This window comes from Camelus ferus, chromosome 17 (genome assembly GCF_009834535.1).
Source record: "Camelus ferus isolate YT-003-E chromosome 17, BCGSAC_Cfer_1.0, whole genome shotgun sequence".
Classification (NCBI taxonomy): domain Eukaryota; kingdom Metazoa; phylum Chordata; class Mammalia; order Artiodactyla; family Camelidae; genus Camelus; species Camelus ferus.
This window is the reverse complement of record NC_045712.1, coordinates 4318290-4339737: the sequence shown is the minus strand read 5'-3', so window position 1 is coordinate 4339737 and position 21448 is coordinate 4318290. Positions and strand designations below refer to the sequence as shown.

General features: G+C 35.2%; 1 protein-coding gene across 2 annotated transcripts in view; it reads left to right on the top strand.

Annotated features, from left to right (window-relative positions):
• CNTN6 (contactin 6) overlaps nucleotides 1-18171 on the top strand; it is a 256637-nt gene extending 238466 nt beyond the window's left edge. For both annotated transcript variants that reach the window (XM_032458065.1, XM_032458064.1), the window contains 6 exons: nucleotides 4211-4445; nucleotides 4559-4674; nucleotides 6052-6238; nucleotides 15394-15506; nucleotides 16266-16434; nucleotides 17291-18171. In XM_032458065.1, coding sequence (XP_032313956.1) covers nucleotides 4211-4445; nucleotides 4559-4674; nucleotides 6052-6238; nucleotides 15394-15506; nucleotides 16266-16434; nucleotides 17291-17391 — 921 coding nt within the window. In that variant the 3' untranslated portion in view covers nucleotides 17392-18171. The remainder of the gene's footprint in view (nucleotides 1-4210; nucleotides 4446-4558; nucleotides 4675-6051; nucleotides 6239-15393; nucleotides 15507-16265; nucleotides 16435-17290) is intronic.
• The last annotated feature ends 3277 nt before the right edge of the window (nucleotides 18172-21448 follow it).

Genomic DNA, 21448 nt, shown 5'->3' with positions numbered 1-21448 from the left:
GGTAAACTTGTAATTTGACTTTGGTATACTCTAGGAATGATAAATGACCAGATGCTAATATTTCATACACTGGTGCTTTGTTTTGCTTTGTTTTGTTTTTTTTTTTTTTTTTTTTTTGAGGGTGGAGCAAGGGGGAGTGTGCTGGGAGGAGCCTCACTGAAGACTTCCAGATGTAATGCCTTGGTGCAGGACCAAATGGCTGCTGGAAAGTCTCCTAAGTTCCTAGAGTCTGGTGGCTCAAAGCCAACCTCTTCTGGTAGAGGTTACCTCCCCCCTCTAGGTGTTTTTGTGGATAGAGTCCCTTTCAAGGCTGCTCATGGACAGCTGCCTTGCACAGATTCCACATCTGCCCTCAGCAAACACACACCTCTGCTCTATGGTCCATGGAAGGGCAGTGTGTACCCACTTAGCCTCTCTTCACTCTGACACCAAATGCTGTCCATGTCTCTCTCTCCTTTAGAAGGTTCCTAGGCATTTGTTAATTAAAAGAATCTGCATCCCCAAAATTTCAGAGACGACGTGCCATGTTTTCTTTCTGAAGCCTCTTCACTCGGTTAGGTGAGGGTTAAGAAATAGCCCCTTTATTTCCCTTTGGTGGAAGGGTGTGAATACATACAGAGAAAACTGAAACACAGATGTTTTCTAAGGAAGGGTTGGAAATGACAGAGCCAGAACCAAGGCATAGCGAATATGAAAGCCGTCCTTTCTTCTGGACATCTAGTTTCATGTAGACTTTACGGGCCAAGCCCAGTGCCTGGGATGTGGTATGACCTCCTCAAGTATCTGCTGGATGAATGGATGTGCACTAAGAGATGGAACCCTTAGAGGCCTGAAGGAGAGGGGCTCACTTACAAGAGAACCTACAGGATTTAGGTGCTGGGCTGAACATTTCAGGTTATTAAATTCCCATGACAATGCTAGGAGGTAGGTAATGCCCCTTCCAGAAAACAGGCTTAGAAATGTGAGATGGGCAGAGAAGCATCTGACCACAGGGCTCTCTCACCCCATGCTCTTTTATTTTGTCCTAAATTTGTATTCCAGTGGTCCCTGCGCAAAGTCATGGTTCAGGGAAGGCAAGAATTCTTGTGTATCTGCCTTGAATAGTAAGGTAATCAAGTTATTCCTGTCTATTGAACACATTTCCTGCAAAGTCATTGACTCTCAAGTGATCTAAAACAGAACTGTTTTTGTGTTACAGTGAGGAAGTTATGTAGATCTTAATATTCTTCGAAGGCCATATAAACATTTCATCATTTGACTGACTTCATCCCTTATTTTTTCTCCTCCATAAAATACGAAAGATTGGTAAATAACGGTATTTACTCTGTGCGTGAGGAGAATGGGAAATCTAATGTATACTATTCTTAAATAGAGATGATATGAATCACCAAAAAAAAAAAAATCTTCCAATGATTTGTTTTTCATTAAAGCCAGGGAACCAAACCATCACCTATGGGCCAAATCTTGTCTGCTATCTGTTTTCATAAACAAATTCAGCTACCACCATATCCATTCTCTTATATGTTATGTATTACTGCTTTCATACTATTGCAAGAGACTATGAGTCCCCCAATGCTTAAAATATTTCAGTATCTGGCACTCTACAGAAATATTTTTCTGATCTAGTTTTTTTTATATAAAATTAAAAGCATTCCCTCTGTATATTTTTTCCCACAACCTAGACATGGCATCTAACTCTGGGGATGTAGTAGCTGCTAACTCCTTTTTTAAGAGTATCTTTTTTCACATGCTATCTTAATTTATGCTCCAAAATACTTTCAAGTTTGATGTGCTTGTGGTAAATATCTCATATAAAATATGAATATAAAATAAGGCACAAAGGATAAAATACTGTAGAGTCAGAGATAAGCACCTAAACTGGCAGCTGATGCACTTTTTACCTGGGGGGCAAGCTAGTAAAACTATTCAGCCTTACAGGCCACACAGCCTAGTCTCTTTCATAAGTTTTCAACTCTGCCATTGTCACTCAAAAGCCATGTACGATAAACAAATAAACACATGTGACTGTGTTTCCAAAAACCTTTATTTTCAAAATCCAGCTATTGGCCCTATTTGGTTAAAAGGCCATAGTTTGCTGACTCATGGTCTATATACTGAAGATTTAGTTCTTACAGACACTGTGGGGGAAAATCATATTATTCTTTATCAGCTTTAATAGACTTCATTACCAGAGGAATTTCCAAATTTCTGTATTCTACTAAATAATTTCTCTTCTTAGAGAAGAAAATTCTCTTCTGGCCATCTTAAGTATATATATATATATATATATATTTCTCCATCATTTGGCTCTCTGCCCATATGAGAATAATAAAAGCAAGAACTTAAATAAGTCTCTTCGCCCCTCTAAATGGAACATGTTGGACTTAGATCTTTCTTGAGGGAGCACCATGTGAAACATTAATTGTATTTGAGTAACAAAAACAAAAGTCCTCCACTCTCTCAGATGAACTAAACATCATGATTAAATCTGAGCTCAGAGAAACATCAAAAATAAATCAAATGCTCTAGCAGGTAGCTTAAATTGTCATAAATCTTTCCCATAACACTCTAAGTTAACTGTTTTAATTCTGATCTCCCTGTAAAAGAGAACTGCTAACACAAGGAAGCAATTTCCTTCCTGAGATTTCAGGACCTGAATTTTTCTTCCTCTTTTCACTGTATTTGTTAGATTGTTCCACATGGCTGGAAGTAGAGACCAGCTTAGGTCATCTTGGTTAATGGGGATTTATTTTAAAGCTACGTGGAAGGTAATGAGGGTGGTAAAAAGGTCTCAGTAACCAAGCAGACAGGTCAAAAGAAGAACTGGAACACCGTTCATCACTGTTCCGAGAACGGCAGCTCTATCTTGCTGTCAGCTACTCTGGTAATCCAGCCCCAGCTCCAACACTTCCTCCTGCTTGCCCCTCAGTTCTTTCTATTTCCATTACTTCAGTTTTCAACTGGCTAACAGCTAAATTCTATCTCTTCTCTGTATAATTTACAGCTTTAAGGTTCTCTTAGTTTCTACTGTCTCAGTGTCCCTGCTACTATATGTTCTCTACTTACTGCTCGCCCTAAGTTTATCTATTATTGCCCCAACACATCTACGTGTTATACTCAAACTCCGTGAGTGACAGGACTTAATTGGTTCTACCAGTCACTACAGAATAGATTCTGTACCAGAACCCCTACTAGATACTGACTTTTGTTCTGGTGCCCATTGCTGGATCATCATGTGGTCCAAGTCACAGGATAATGTGATACAATGAATGGGTACCTTTGGGTAAGGGAAACCTCAGGAATGGAGTTGTGGGCATGAGAGACTCAAGCATTATGCCCTATCAGGTATGCCTTTGTTAGTCTATGAAAATATTTAGAAATAAAAAAGCATTTTGCTTTAGAAAAATTAAATTCTATTGCTCTTTAAATATAACTTTCTTATAAACAGGTGGAATATTTGTCTAAATTTAAGCACAAATTCATTTTCATTTGTTTGTGTGACTATAATGTTTAATACCTGTAGAGGTCTGGGAACTTATACCTATTTTTGTTCTGTAATTTTAATAAATTTAGGCTTTAAATGACTCAAAGAATTTGGTCTTTTTGGGACTTGGCAAAGTTTTCTTTAGTTGTTTGTTTTTTAATGTTAAAAAAACTGCACACTGATGCTACAACTAATGGAGATATCTATTTAAAAATACTTGGAGGTCCTTTATATATTTGTGTTTGAGTTATAGGCTCTATGTTTTAAAGCAAATGTTATTAAACAGTGATTATACTGCTTGTATCTCGCAAGAATTTGTTGAAAACTGTGAAAGGAAAACATGGCTAGCCTTGAAACAGTTAATAAGTTATATCTGTGCTGAGTTAAAAATTCATATCAAAATTATGCTTTAGCTTATAAAAGCTTGCAATCTTCTAAATCATTTTATTATTACAACTTAGGAATAATCAAGGAAGGATATATAAACACATAAAACCTGTTTTATATTTCCACTTAAAATGTTTATTTATTTATTTGAGTATCTTTAATTGGGATCATTTTTCTAATTGGCATTCTAAATAAAAATATTATTTTTTTGAATACTTTATTTAGGGTAAATATCCATGCTGATCTCTACAAAAGATATGCCAAATAATCAATAAACATTATAATAGCTATGCAAAATATTTTTGTAAATACTCAAGTGATTGATCATTTCTGCCCAAGTCAATTCCAGAAGAACTACAGAATGGAGAGGGATTTGGATACATCATCATGCTGCGGCCAGTTGGCTCAACAACCTGGACCAAGGAAAGGGTACTGTCTGTAGAGTCGTCAAGGTTTGTTTACAGAAATGAAAACATCATCCCTCTTTCTCCTTTTGAAGTCAAAGTGGGTGTATTTAATAACGAAGGAGAAGGATCCCTGAGTACTGTGTCCATTGTATACTCTGGGGAAGATGGTAAGTTGTGCTCAGCGCTGTAATGGGCCTCTTTGAGACTATATTTATATTTTGCACTTGTTTTCTATGAACCACTCTGCTGAAGATGGTTATGTCTTTTTTCTGGATGGTAGAACCTCAACTAGCCCCAAGGGGAACCTCTGTCCAAAGTTTTTCTGCTTCAGAAATGGAGGTTTCATGGAATGCTATTGCCTGGAACAGAAACACTGGAAGAGTTCTGGGCTATGAGGTAATCCACATTAATTTCATGTTCCACTATGAATATGCCAGCTTACCGTACAATAGTCTGTTAAATAGTCCTGTACTACTAACCTGGTTCTTAGTATATAGTAGTGTATGTCTAAAACTACAGAGGGAAATGAATGGCAGGGATCTTTCCGGGTAATCTTAAGCAAACAAATTACTAATTGGTCGCATTTAAAAAGTAATCAGGAGATTATCTTACTTAATTATTCAAACTGCAGTCATACTTGTTTCTTGGGGATAGGTAAACATCTCATCTTCAGAGATCTTAACCCATAGAAGAATTCCAATGGGAAACCTACTCTATACTCTGGAACATGATTAAAAAAGTTAGTCATCTTGAAAAATGCAGTTAAGTGACAAGAAAAATTCTACATTCACCTAATCTGCCATATATAATCCATATAGAATGAGACAAATCACCTCATATTCATGGGTCTTCATTCTCACAAACTTAAGGAGTGAGACTTATTAACCACATATTGTCCTGTGACTTGTAAATCTAATGATTTACGAAATGAGTAACACAGTTTACTTTATTTTGGAGTTAGAATAAAAGTACGATTTTGCCTTGTACTGTTCTCTTTATTTTCTTTTTACATGAACCCTCTTATCTAAAGAGAAAGTTCTACTGTATGATAGGTAGTCTCTGCCACTCCACTCCTAGAATGCCCTTACCTCTTATCTGAACCCTATTTATTTCTCATAGCTCATCTCCAGTTTTCTCTGCTCTCTGAACTCTTCTCTGATCACTCCCTGATGTTATCTTTCTTCAAATTCTTACAGCATTTTCCCCCTGTATCACTTCTTTGGAATGCATCCTCCACTTTCTTTTCACATATGCATTCTAACATCTTAACTAGATTATAACGGGTTCAAAGGCAGGCATCAAGCAATATTATCTCTTGTCTTTCTCAGTGTGCCTCAAATAGTGCTAATGGTTAGGAACAGTTCAGTATAAGCTGAATTATTAATTCATCTGTGATTCAAAGAACTCTTGAGGAAATGTCAACGGCAAAACATCATAACTTCAGTCTCTGATTAATAGTATAAATCTTGTTTTGGTCTGACTTATTATATACCCTTTGTTAAAGGTGTTAACCTTTAGATATCTCACAAAACATTTTATTGTGGTAATCTAAAAAAAAAAAAAAGGAACCTAGGTTCTCTAATATCCATTATAAATTTGTACTTTTATTGCTTCCCTATAAATTTTGGACTTTGATTATTTTGTTGTTATTGTATAACCATTTTAATCAGAAAATATTCTCTCATTTATGCTCCTGACTTCTTCCCATATGTCACTGTGGTTGACAGTTGTTAGGAAACAATAAATTGCTTGCTCTTTGTTTTTAATGACCAGGTCTTGTACTGGACAGACGACTTCAAAGAATCTATGATTGGTAAAATTAGAGTCAGTGGAAATGTCACAACCAAAAACATCACAGGACTGAAAGCTAACACTCTCTACTTTGCTTCTGTGAGAGCTTACAACACTGCCGGCACAGGGCCCTCAAGCCCCCCAGTCAATGTTACCACCAAAAAGTCTCGTAAGTATACTTTACATCCCAGGGACCGAGATTCACCTATAATTAAAAACATTCCTTTGCTCAATTTCTATTTTATTCCTCCCACCTCATCATTTGACTGATTGCTTTCCTTGTTCGATGGGTTTGTCCCTTAAATCTGGATAACTGTTGCAACTTTCTGTTAACAATCAAAATGAACTGTTTTGATCTTTCTGGAATTGCAAAAGAGGAATGTGTATTAAGTGTACAGATAAAAGACAGAGAATACATTTAAGGACACACTCTGTTGCCCTCTCCCAACTTGAGTTCAGAACCTGACCTCCCATCCTTGGACAGTTAGGTGGTTATTTAATCTTTCAGTTTCAACATGCTCATTTGTAAAATGAAGAAAAAGTAGTACCTATTTCCTCATAGGGCTTTGTTTAAGATTGAAAGAGATAAATTAATGTAAAGTATCTAGCACATGCCTTAGTAAATGCTTAGTGAATGTTTTGTTTGTCAGTTTTTGTTTGGTTTGGTTTATCATTTGAGTCTTGATGGGATCCTAGCATTGTCATATATCTGTATCTTTTCTTCCATGGTACTTTTATCACTGCAGTTTACTTGGAAGCCCCTGAAATCCAAGAATTAACTCTTTTGCTTCTTTTTATCTCCTTTAACAATAAGCTAAATGTCTTTCACATAGATAGGACCTACTAAATAAAGGATGAACATTTGATTGTTGCTGCATTTATCCTATGAGTGAGTCTGGTATTCAAAGATATTCTGCAATATGAGGCACAGTAGTAAAGAAGGAATGGTCTGATCAGATAGGACTTCGCAAGAGCTGCAATTTGTACTTTTTATGATTGCATAATGGTCATATATTTCTTACATACTGTAGATAAACAAAATATTTTTATTAACAGGCTTTTAAAAACACATTCTTTGGTCTCTGAACCCTGATGAAAAAGAGTAACAAATACAGTTGCTGAATTTTGAAAGACTAAGACATGAATGCACTGCTACTAACAAGCAGAAAAAATAGAGCTTGCCTTTAAATGCTGCATTCTTATTTCTCCTGTGTATTGGGAAAGAATAGGTGGTTGAAAAGAATTTGAAAAGCAAAAGATATATTTCTTCCTATAAACATATATTTGCCATGTCCGAAAAGAACTTAGAAATTGTCAATTAATAGGCTTTTGATTACGGAGTGCATTACCCACTATGTCCATTTCACCAGCCAGCAGAGACCTGTGTTCTAATTCTGGGTACATCACTGACTTATAACCTGACATAGGACATTCCCTTTTTATGCTTTAATTTTCTTACATGTTAAATGAAATTATGTCTGACCCTACTACTTTCCCAAATTATCAGTGAGGAACAAATGAGGTTCTGATTATAGGAGCACATTGGAAAACACAAACTGCTGTGGAACTGCTAAGGAGGAAACAAACACACAAACAAAAACCTCTAGCATCAGTCCATTTCAAGGAAAGAGCATGTGTGGATCAACAATTCTTAAACCAGCTCTCCTTCAACCCACTAGCTCGAAATAGACTAAGTCATGAGTGATCCTCAAGAACTGACCAGTCAGAGATGTAGTTCCATTCCTCTTCCTGTTTTATTCCATGTTGACTAAATTAATGAAGTCACTGCCATACACCTGTAGGAATGACTGGCTTCCATGGCCCTTCTGGAGTCTAGCCTTTTTCAGTTAATCTGAAAATCTTGATGGAAATCTCCAATCAATCAGTGGTTTTAAATTTGCCCAGACACTTCCTTCTAGCTGATGGGGGTTGCCAAACTCACAGAAACTGCTACGTGTAATTCAGTTTCTATCTCAGGCAAAATCAAGGGTGATCAGAAGTATGTAAAGGCAGTATTTAAAAACCTCATAGATCTGACAGATCTGTGACAGATATTTCAGTATATTTGGTGAGACAATATTCAAGCTTACTCATATTACATGTATTTTCACTGATCAGTTTAAAGTAGGCTGAGAGCTGAACAATAAACTAATGACAAAAATATATATCTCTATAGGTATATATATATATATATATATATATGATATACATAAGACAATGTACACACATCTATATATACACACACATATACAGTTGTCCTTCACTATCCAAAGGGTTTTGGCTCCTGGAGCATCCACAGATGCCTAACTGCCTTATGTAAAATAGCATAGTATTTGCATATAACCTATATACATCCTCTATATATTTTAAATCATCTCTAGATTACTTATAATACCTAGTGCAATGTAAATGTTATGTAAATAGTTGCAAATACAGTGTAAATGCTATGTAAATATTTGTCAGCACACAGCAAATTCAAGTTTCGCTTTTTGGAACTTTCTGAAATTTTTTTTCAAATATTTTCAGTCTGAAGTTGGTTGAATCTGCCTATGTGGAGAACCCTCATATATGCAGATAGAGGACAATCTGTACATACAAATGAACATACACACATAAACACATTGTACATAACCTTAAAAATATTTTTTTTCCTTTATCAACCATATGACCATGTGATAGTTTTTGCTAACCTATTCTATGTTTTTAAGCAGAAAACTTGTTTTTGACATGGCAAATCAGGTGTGTTCTGTTGACCTACTTGGTCCTAGAAATGGAACTGACTGAAATTTGTATTAAATGCCAAAGAACATTACTGGTGGCTTGCCTGAGTGTTCCAATGATTGGCCTCATCAAAGGGTTGGGAGATATATCCTTTGAAAACAGTTTAATTAACAAGGAGAATTTTTATCCAAAATATAGTGCTAGAATATATCTCCTGAGAGAAAAGTGAGATGAGAGAAAGTGACAGCCGAGTTTGGTATTTCTTTAGCATCCATCTTCTTTCTTGACTAAATCAAAATAAAAATCTTTGTAATTTCTAATTTCTTTCAAGAAAACATTGTTTCAATATTTCTTAAATTTGCCTTTCACCAGCCTGCATGCTTCAGTGTTTTATCAAAACACACAACAGGACTTGAGAATCTAAGAATGTCCTACAAGACTCCATCTCATATTTGAATACCAATCAAACCTCTGATTTTTTCTTTTGACATTCTTGAACACTGACATTGTGAAAAAAGCCTCCTATTGTTAATATTCAAATTGCCATAGCTTAAGAGTTTTAAAACAACAAAAATTTATTATCACACAATTCTAGAGGTCGGAAGTCAGAAATTAGTTTCATTGGTTGGAAAACAAGGTGTAAAGAGGGCTGTACTTCTTTTGGAGGCTCTGGAAGGGCATTCATTTCCTTGCATTTTCTGGCTTTTAGAAACAACCTGTACCCTTTGGCTTGTGATCCCTTTCTCTCCAGCACTGTGGTATCTTCAAATCTCCCTGACTCTGACTCTCTTGCCTCCTTTCCCTCATAAGGATCATTGTGATTACATTCAACCCACTTGGAGAATCCAGGATTATTTACCCACATCAAGATCCTTAACTTCATCACATCTGCAAAGTCCTCTTTTCCATATAAAGTAAAATATCTATAGGTTCTGGGAATTAGGATCTCAACATGCCTGGGAGGCCCTTATTCTACCAACCACAGTTACAAAATATTGAGTACTTTTATGTCCCAAAGCCCAGGATTAATGTTCTACATATACCATCTCACTGAATTATTACAACATATCAAGAAGTTTGGTATTTTATTTCCTAGTTATGAGAAAATAGATGCTTAGAAAAGTTCTTCTGTGGCATCTGTTAGACTGACATACTATGAAGATGGATTCTGAATCTTCTGATCCCACGAACATCTTGCTAGTTCATAACCTTCATCTAACCATCTAAATAGTCTCTCTCCAGATTCCCAAATTTCAGTCCAAACTGCCTTGAGAATTTTCTTCCTAAAATGGAATCATACCCTCTTCTAATTCCAATATTTAATTGTGTCCTCTATTCCAGAGAACAAAGACTAGAGAAAGGTATACAATTCCTTTCCATTCCATTTTTCATATAGTCCTTGCAGCATCAGATTTACTGAATTTTCTAAAGTTTATCATTTACTTATCTGATTTCACATATTCTCCCAGTTTATAGAGGTCTCACCATGCCTATAAACAGACAAATGTCTTTTCTACCGGTCTATAAATTGCACCAAATTTCCCCTTTAATATATTTGCATTTTCTGAGTGATTCAGTTACATAATGAGCCTTATTACTTGATAATTCAGAACTCATTTTTTTATCTGAAAAGCAGAGATGCTATACTTTCCTCTAGAGTTTGACTTTAAAACTAAAGGATATAATGTACACTAAGGTGATCCAGAGGCAGCCATACAGTGACAGTCCGGTGGGTGGTAACAAGTATTATAATATTTCCTCTTTAGAGGTGCTCTCACTTTCTTTGCATTTCTTAAAGCAGGAAAGCACAGCAACTTTCTACTTTCTTTCTCTTCATAAATTTCTGCTGCAGAAATTTTCTTCAAGGGTCATGGAAGGACATCCAAAGCAAAGATGAGAAATGACTTTAATGAAACACTGATGATAGCTCTGATTCTAAGCGCTAACCTTGGATCTAACTTTGATTTTCCATGTCCTTGAGATGACATCAAGATTACCTCTAAATAGTGGTTACAGCAAAAAATTCTCCATCCATCACACATTCATACCATCACCGTCTAGATTTTCTACCTGATATTTGACCAGTTGCAAATTCTGAGAAAGCAGAGCTCACAATTACCGAAATGTCTGCCTATTCTGATTGGATGAGCTAAACAGAAGGAAGAACTTTTTTGTGGAAATACAATGATTCAGACAATTACTCAAGAAAATAGTGCCTCCCATGAGCCATGCTCAGGGTTAGGTTCCTAAGGGAGATGAAAATGGGCAAGATCCTTGCCTTCAGGTAATTTCTCTTCTAGTGGGAGGCAAGTTAAAAACAAGAGAAAAAAAAAGAAATAAAACAATCATAGATTATGAAAAGTAATACAAATAAAATAAGAGGCTGAGATATACATTAGGAGTACCTTTATAGGGAGACTATATATTTTGATATGACATAAAGATAAGAAGGAACTAGTTGAAAAAGAGACCTCCAAACAAAAGAAGAGCATATGCAAAGCTTCTATAGTCTTTGTTATTATTGTTGCTGGCGATCATGACAGCCTTACAGGGTTTTTAAAAGTATCGGTGGTTTAACATTAAATACATAGCTTAGTGAAAGTGATGTCTTTCCAAAAGACAACTGAGGAGCACTGCAAATATAAATATATTGTGATCCACACAGACATCATTTAAATGAATTTAGGTTTACAACTAACGGGAGAAAAATATTTACATCAATTCCAAGAAGAAAGGAGGGGAAAAGCATTGCTTATGTAGACAGATGTATTCAGACCCAGCAACAGAAAGTGTTTGCAAATTTTGGTTCAATTTGGCCCCTGACATTGACTGACTAGCACTCTACTGGATTTTTCTTGCTGTAAATAATGCAATCAATCCATATTTAGACATAAAGGAAGCATTAAGCTTTTATTTCATCTTGCACTTACGTTCTTTCTCTCTTTCCAAATGTCAACCCCATGCTGTTACTTAGAAGTGTAACATAAGAAGTTGTTTTTGAATTGAGTTCACAGTGTGAACTACAGTTGAATATAAATGCCATCTACAGAAAAATTGATCACAGGGAAGCCATTAGAGCTGTGGAGGGCTAGTTTAATGTTGCTCTGTCATTTGATTAATAGAAAATGATTTAGTCTTCAGAAATTGCCTGCAAAAATTTTTCAAAAAATTTGAAAAGTGCTTGTTTGCCGAGTTGAGCATTGACCAACTTGGTACAAAAACATCCGTGACATGTGATTTATACTGTCCATGTAACAGTGTTTTGGTTTTTCAAGGTAATAGAAATTTTAATTTCATCATAGATATTTGAAATCCAGTTTAATCAAGTACATTAAATTCATGGAAACAGAACTGTTAACAGAGTTCATAATAAGATCATGGCCTTCTGAAGCACCTTTTAGAAACTTAAAAAAAATACTTCAACAAAAGGCACTGGCATTAGAGTCACACTCATGGACAAAGATAAGACGAACTATAGACTATGAGAACTTTGTAACAATTATCTGAGACTCTAACGCTTTGTCTGCCTTTAAAAAAGCACATAAAGAACCCAAATAAGAGCAAAATTATTAAAGGAAAATCTTGAATATATTTTATTTAAGAAGTGAATCATTTGCAAACTTTGGAATGTATTATTAGTAACAAACCGCACTGAACATAATTAAAAAATTAATTATGTCATAACACCACAGTGGAGAACAGTTCCACTCAGAGAAGAGAACTCACAGCTACTGAGCTATTTAGTATCTACCACTAAGCAAGCAAGGAACATTTCATATTTTATTCCGTGGAAGCTAAAAATCTTGTATACAAGGATATAGATATATTGTGTGTGTGTGTGTGTGTGTGTGTGTGTGTGTAAAATATAAAATCTTTCATTCTAAAGATTAGAAAACCAGGACTCCTGAAAGAGCCTGGATATAAATTCAGGTCTCTCTGACATCAAAGCCCAACTTTTTCTACCTTCTAGAGAGCAAGAGACAAAGCATTCCAAATAATCCATATGATTGGCCATTCATACCAAGAGTTCATTCCTGATAGAACTTTTCTCACTGTATGTCCATGAGATGCCTTACTTCTGCTTTGATAAATGATGAAACAAATGTAAATGTTTCAATATCATCGGCATAGTCACTATCATGTAGTCAGTAGAAGACAGTTCTCTGCCTCCCAGCTAGTAGCTTCATCAATGGATTCATATTGTTAAAATGAGTACTTTTTATCTAAACATGCAAACAGAACAGGCACTGCAACAGATGAAGCCTTCAGAATCTGTCACTACCAGTGACATCAAAGGAGTGAATTTATATATTTGCTGTATTGATTGTAGATGTTGTTAATGGTAAGCACTTTGTTTTAAAGAACAGAGATTAAAGAAATGTGTCACAAGAGTATACTAGATACTAAAACTGTGGTTTCTTGTGAGAATTTTTATATTATCCCTTTTACAGCAGAGAAAAATATTAGAAAAGGCACTTTGGGATAAGCTGAGGGAAAATAGTCACAAAACTGTAATCGTTGCCATGAGTTCTTCAGAAATAAAGTGTTGACAAGCATTCACTGTGTTTTTACTATGTGCAAAACTCTGAGGCTTTTAATGATGATTTGGTTTATACTGGCAAGAAATGTACTAGGGCATGGTCAAGCCAATTGAACTGTTTGTCTTATAAATTTATATGGATTGCTGTAGGCTAAGCCATGTCAAATGGCCTTGATTATAGGATGGGGTAATGAATGGAATGGCCACACTGTGTCACCTATGGAGCTGCCCACAGTCCAGTACATAAGGAGTATGACCTGAGAAAACCACACAGGACCCTGAGCAGTTTCTTGTTAGCCATCTTACTGAAAGTCATTTATTCAGCATATATAAAATGCATGGCTCCTACTATGTGACAAGTACTGTGCTAGTAGTTGGTGATACATACTGAACAGGGCATATGCACTCAATAAATTTAAGGAAACACAATTTAAGGAAAACAATATAATTCAGTGTGATTAATCCATAATTAAATATGAACTGAGCCCCATCGGAGCAGAGAAGGAAACGTTTATCTCTCTACTACGTCCCAACAGAGGTGTAAGTGACTGGGTAAACAATAGTGATATCTCAGTGGCTTTGGGGAGGCAAGAGATGTTGGAAAATCAAATGTTGGACACCCTGTGACTCTTTCAGTGACACTTAAGACATTAAATAGCAGCTGAGTCAAAACTCCAAAACAAATCATTTCCATTTCCATCAGTGTTGTAATGAGTTAAATATTACGGTCTTTCAGTCTCACAAATTCAAATCAGGTGCCAAAAACATCTTGATGGGTAGTTTTATCCTTGCCTCTGCCATCCAGATAAATTATTTTTAATCTCTCCAGTTTCTTAAATCTTAAAAATAATCATGTGGATTCAAATCTTTGAGAAACAGCATGTTGTCATGAGAAAAACCGTATTATAAATCAAGAGACCAGGATTCTGACTTGACTTAGTCATTCATTAGCTGTATGCTTTTGAATAAGTAGACATCAAACCATGACTACAGTTTCCTTGCATGTAAAATTTTCCAGTTGGACTAGATCCATTTCTTTGGAAGGCTGATTCTAAATATGTTTTCCCTTACTTCCCATCACCTTTCTTCCAGACAACATTAATTTCAGGGAACTAAGAGTCACAGTTTGGATTTAGAGCAGATACATTTTAGGATGATCAACTAGTTTGTAATGGTTTTCCCTTTTCAGGGTTCTACAAACTCTATTTATATTAAGTGACATGCATCTTTCTCACTGCCTAGCCCCAGCTGATTGGGCTAAGATAAATTAAGCCAATCATCAGTTCTTACCTGGAAATTCCAGCTTGGACTATCTCTGAACAAATGAGGTTTGAAACTTCAGCTGTGGTGGGTGGTCATGACTTCTGCCACATATACTGAGAATAATAAAGAGGTAGTCTATGGCAAGATGGACATGCAGCAAACATTACAGTGAGGGATAGAGAGACGAATTTCCTGGGTTTTGAACATTTTTTTGTCCCTTCTGAGCCTCTGCTGCATTCTGCAATGAATTCTAACAGATAACCCTATGTCCTTCACAATCTGTTACTAATATTTCATTTAAAATGTCTTGAGTTTTAAACAAACTCAAGTGGTTGTGTTATTTACAGTCAGAGTACTAACTAACACAAGATTAAAAAGTAAAGTGCTACCAGGAATGAACAGCTTTGTGCTGAAAAACGGAAAAAGTTTGCAGACTGAGTTTTTCTGAGATGCTCACTGATTAATGGGAAAATGAAATGCTAGATAAAGGATCCCTCCATCTATGTATATATGGTAAAGGAAATAAACTCAACAGCAGTGATTAATAAGTTAATACTGGACATGCAGCATGCCATTATTAATTCATAAGTTTGTTACAAAGATACTTCCAAATGACCAGAATTTGAATGAATTTGCTTACTCTGATTAGAATTAATATGATATTTCATATGACACTGAAAATATTTTAGCTTCTCCTATGCTAATTATTAAGAACTTGTTTTCTCTTGTCATGTTGATGGGTCATACAGTAACCTTGAGCTAATTCGTATTCATTTGGACCTTTGATTTTCTTTTTAAAGCTCCAAGCCAACCACCAGCTAACATTGCCTGGAAACTGACCAATTCAAAATTATGCTTAAACTGGGAGCATGTAAAAACCATGGAAAATGAGTCTGAAGTGTTAGGCTACAAGGTGAGTATTTTGTTTTTTCTTTAATCATATCAATTAACTTACTAAGGAACCAGAAATGTCAGAACCGGATAGGAACATAGTTTATGTACATGGAAATATAGTAATATTTTTCTAACGTTTTGAAAATATTTAGCATTTCTGCTTTTAAACTCTTCACTGAAAGTTTTATATTCTGAGGTCAGTAATGTGTCATTGAACATTAAGAAATAAAACTTTATAGTATGCAACATTTTTTTCTTCAAGTGACTCCCCTCAACATGAAAAGATGATGGTAAATGTGGGAAGTAAATATGAGATGAGAATGAAGTCAGAAAGTATATTCAAAGAGAATTCCTAGAACTTAGGCTACAGTTGGATACCGTCTTTAAACAACATAAAAGGAATCCAACAAGAGTATAGTCAAATACCCAGAGCAAATCATTTTCATCAGTGGTAATGAACATTATCTCATGGCAAATGCATATAGTATTCAGACATTTGAATGGGTCCAAACTAACCAGTACTTTTCATAGCAAGCTCCAAAGATAATGGCCTCAAGCCATTTAATCAAGAGATAAATCTATTCTCATTTCAGAAGCATTGGCCAAAAAGGAAATATTTTTTTCTTAACAACTAAATTTAAAGAAAAGGCATAGATCAGATGTTTCTGTCCAAGGACTATAGCATTTATGTTGCTCACAGTGTTATAATGTTCCATAAGAGTTTCTGAACCTTAGATAAGCAAGATGTCCATTTAACTTGGTTCATTATTTTATTCAGATTCTATACCGGCAAAACAGACAGAGTAAAACTCATATATTGGAAACAAACAACACATCTGCTGAGCTTCTAGTTCCATTTGAAGAGGACTACTTGATTGAAATAAGAACAGTTAGTGATGGTGGGGATGGAAGCAGCAGTGAGGAAATTAGGATTCCAAAAATGTCAAGTAAGTTGAATCACCATTGCTGTTGTAGATTTTGAATCCAGGCAGCTGCCAGCATGAAATCTGGGCTCTATGAATCTTTCCAATTCTTGTTTAAATGTTGGGTGAAAAAAATAAAAGGTCTGTGTTTCCATTTTCAATCGTGAGCAAGAGGTGATAAGTCATTTTTCTTTAACTAATCCCTCAAGTTTGTAACCTGCTTACATTTTACAGTTTTATGTTTCTTCATTTGAATCTCAAAAAAACAAAAAAAACCCACAACTGTGTGTCATTGGTAAATGCTTCATTCTATTGGAACAAAAATCAGAAAGTTTTTCCATGGGTACTTGCAGGCTTCTGAGAGCAGGGACAGCAAATATGAAGCACACGTACATATACCTCTCTTCCTGTTTTCGTGGCAGACATCACTAACCAATTAGTACTGCATTTGTACTGAGCTGAGTCAGCACTTTCAAATCCTCTCATTGTGATATTCTAGGCAGGTAGCACCAATCAGCCATATTTAGCATGTAATGATAATTTATTATTTCCATTTTAGAACAATCACTCCTTTATGTACCTGAAGCTGTGACAAGCGTTTTAAGTCACAGGCTGCCACATGTTGGCCAATCCTATTCTGCCCTTAAGTCAGACCTGGCCAATTTTGGTATTTTTCTTTTTCTTTTCTACATTTAAAATCAACATCCTAAGATACAGGGTTAAAAACACTTCCTAAAATTAAATACAATGTAAGTGAAACAAGCGTATTAAAATGTGTTATTAGAATAGAAATAATAGTATGTGTTTTGGTACATGAATAATTAATCTAACATGTAATTTTACTTTTTTCATGATATTGTTTCATTTTTATACTTTTCAGGTTTGAGTTCCAGAGGAGCACCAGTATTAGAAGCTAGAGTCCATTTCCTGTCAGTTGTTACAATTATTTTGTACTGCTCTGCTATTCAGGCACTTAAATGAGAAATAAAACCATAAATCTCTGAGAGCTTTTTGAAAGCAAATCATTCTGTAAATAAACTATCCAGCCCCTGTTATAAGATACATTCTTATTACAGATTTGTTTGGAAAGAAAAAAAAATGTATATTAAGTTATTGTAAATATCCATGTTACAGTAATAAAACAATTTTAAACTCTTTCGAATTTTAAAGTTCACACATGATTACGTACAATCAGAAGGTGCCAAATTAATCCACGGATTTGTCACTGCTGTGGCTTTTAAGTGACTTATATGGGAATATAAATAACTCTCTTGATAACAATGGTCAATATGAAAGAAATCGCAGTTACCATAGCTAAGATGCACACTTTTAATATGCTCCAGACAATGTTCTTCAGTATTAAAAACTGTCACACTATTTGGAAATAAAATATAATTATTTGTATACTCGGGGTTCTTTAAAAACATGAGCTATTGCAAAGCATAAGATGCTTTTATCTCTGAATCAAGTTGGGACAAGAAATAGTATGTGCCCAGTAATATATCCATATACTTGATGTTCTTCTCAACTCACTTTTCTAGTAGGTTCAGTAATAAAAATGGCAGAAAAAGTGTTTTCTGGCAAAGAAAAATAAAAGGGAAATAAGCAACCCCCAAAGTAATCTAACAACTCTTGTACACAGTAGGCAATTTCTCATAGCAAAGTTTAATTTCATTATCAATTCTGAATTCTCCTAAGGAAGAAGTTCCATGAAAAGTCCCAGGTAATTATTACAAATTGTAACCAATGTGTGTGGCCTTATTTTTAATGCAATAAATAAATCTGGGAACAGAACTGCTTAACCAAGTTTTTGACATTTTGGTCTATATATATATATATGTGTGTGTGTATGTGTGTGTGTGAGTATATACACACAACAAATATATTATATATAAAATATATAAAAATATAAATATATATAATATATATTTACCAATTTTTACTGCAGCTATAAAAATAATTCTACACTGTCCAAAATACAGAAAGATTTTTATAGGTTGATTCTTCTCAAGGATGAATCTATTAAAGTCAGTGGTCTCACTTCTTAGAATTGCACTAGTGGAGCAAGCAGAATGGAAGAAAAGGTTAATGAGTGGGTCCATGTCATTTTATGTAATCATCCATTTCCTTCACAAACAGCCTTGAGGGGCTTGTCCTGATGTCAGCCTGCTCTAGCTCCCAGCCAATCAGGTTTCATGTCCTGGAGAGATGGGAGTGAGAAATGGTCACACTAGTTTTGCCTTTGTAACATGGTGCAACCTCTTAATTATGTTGAAAATATTTGAACTCTCCTTAGAACCCTCAAGTCACACAACTCTCAAAACTGGATTTTGTCATTTTCATTCTTTAAGTATTTCACAGCTGTTTAAAATACTTGACATAGTCAACAGCATACGGACAATGACTTTGCATAGTTCAGAACTTGCTCCTTGCCTGAACAGTGTGTCAAATATGCAGTACAAATCAATGAGCCTTATTATGCTGGCACCTTAAGACTTGACTGTGCTTTTATGGAGCAAAATAAACAAGTAAAAGAAAATACCACTTGGCATGCTCCTATTAACAGCTGCCTAAACAAGACATATGTGTATTGATCCGATATACCACTGATGGCAAATGGTCTTACTGGTTTTCTCAATTTGGTAAGAGACAAGATTTGTGTCTTCATCTCCAAAATGGAGATTGCGAGTTAAATATACTATGAGATTTGTGCTTTTCCTGACTAAGTGAACTAAATACATAGTCATTTGTGTATGAATCCAAACGCTAAGTCAGTCCTTATCAATAACTCTTACATATTTGCAGGTATACTTTAATTCATAATCATTGGAGTATTAAATGTCTGTATCAATCAATATCTAACAAATTATTTACATGTTCACCCATCCATACTAAAATTTTCAGAATATAATTTAGCATTAATATTAAAGAGTGTGTACTTTGATTCCTAGTTGATTTGAGTCTTTACAATTAGTGAGGCCTTGGGCACATCTTTTGTCACCCCCCAAATCACTATCATTAGGATTAAAAGACACAATATACACAAGCATTGAGTATGGTGCATGGAAAATCTGAAGTCATCAACAAACAGAGCTGCTGTCATCTACTGCTATGAACCAAGCCCCTAATGAAAAAAGTTACTATACTTAAGTGTCCAACAGACTATGAAAACAGATTCAACTTGTGTTAATGTCAAAATCCAAAACAGCTTCAAGGAAAATGAGTGGTCCACCTATTCAACACTACATGGCACTAAAGAACAGAACCAATGGTGGTTCCATCAATCCATTTCAGGAAAATACTCTGTGTGATATACATACTTCTCTGACATTCAGGAAAGGTTTCCAGTAGATCCCTTTACTGACTGAGTGTACTGAGTGTATTGCTGTTATTAACTGTTATGAACATGATAACTAATTTCCCTAATTCCTACAAGGTGGAGAAAATATGTGATTTCACCAGGAAATGGCCACATAAGAAAAAGAGAATAAGGGTTAGGACATGACACAGAAAATATGACACTATTAAATTATGGGCTTCTCAGATAATGTTGACTTCAAATTCAGCTCCATTTTCTCTCTTCTCTTGCAATTCACCTTATAATCCTTCCATGCCAGTGCCCCTTTTCTAACTGTATACCAGAAGGTGACTTACAAGAGGTTATACCTATCTATAATAGCAAATGCAGTGAGAGATGACCTGGAATCTATTTGGACTCCAAATGCAGTAACATAATCATGACTTCCCTTAAGTAAATCTACTATTTTTAAGCTTCCACATGTTATCATTTTGTACTCCATCTTGGGATGTTAGGTTTTATACATTTCCTATAGTCCATAGTTATTTCATTTTCTATAAAACTATGCATTTAATTCAACAATGTATTTAATTAATTTTTTTATCCTAGAATTCAAGAATTTGGTGATAATATCTCTGTTGAATTCAGTTCTTGAATTAGTCAAGTTCTCCTGGGACACAGAACCAAAAGTATGTGAGGTATGTTGGGGGGGGTAGAGAGAGAAGGTGAAAGGGAGAGTGAGAGAGAGACAGAGACAGAGGAAAAAAAGAGATTGATATATTATAAGGATTGGCATATAATTATGGAGATTAAGAATTCCAAACCCAGGACAGCCAATGGTATAGTTCCAGTTTAAGTCTGGAAACCAAGAGATACAATGGTGTACTTTTCATTCTGGGTCTGAATGTGAAGGCAGGAGAAATACCAATGTCCCACTTGGAAGATTTTCAGACAAAGAGAAAGAATTATTTCCTACTGAGCCTTTTATTTTATTCAAGTTTGTAATGAACTGGAGGAGACCCATCCACAATGGAAAAGGTAACCTGCTTCCCTCAGTCTACTGATTCAAATGTACAGACACCCTCACTGACACACCAGGAATATTTTGGCATGCTCTTGCTCAGTCAAGTCAACACATACAATTGACCATCACAGTTCTCTTTTTGATGATTTTAAATAATTCAATTCTAAACCCCAAACTTTTGAAATGAAGGTACTGAGACGCTATCCTCAGCTTGTTAATCTGAAAATGTTAGGATTACAAGATCTCCAGGTTCCTTTAAAACCCTGTAACTCTACATCAAGCTGCACAGAAACAGCTTTCCTAATATTTCAAAACCCACACAATACTCTGCAAAGCTTTACAGTTTTTCTCTATATTTTCATTAGCCTAAATAACTGCATGGAACTTTTAAAATTTGACTTTATATTACTAAAACAATAGGTAAATTGAATATGTTTTCCAAACAACAAAGAAAACTTAGAGGTTCTGAGAATTGCTGGAGTGTTTTAGTAGTTCCCAAGTGTAAGGCTGTGATAAAGTTTGGGTGTTCAGTTAAAAAATGGGAAAAATTCAGACAGTGAAGTGAGATTTTAATAATGGACAATTCATGAGATATTTGGGACATTACGACTTTCTTTAGCTTTTTGTGGTGAAGTGTTCACTATGATGAAATGAAGTTGAGTGTAAATATGAGTTTGTTTTATGTGTTTGGTTTTAAAATGTCTTAAATGGCAAGA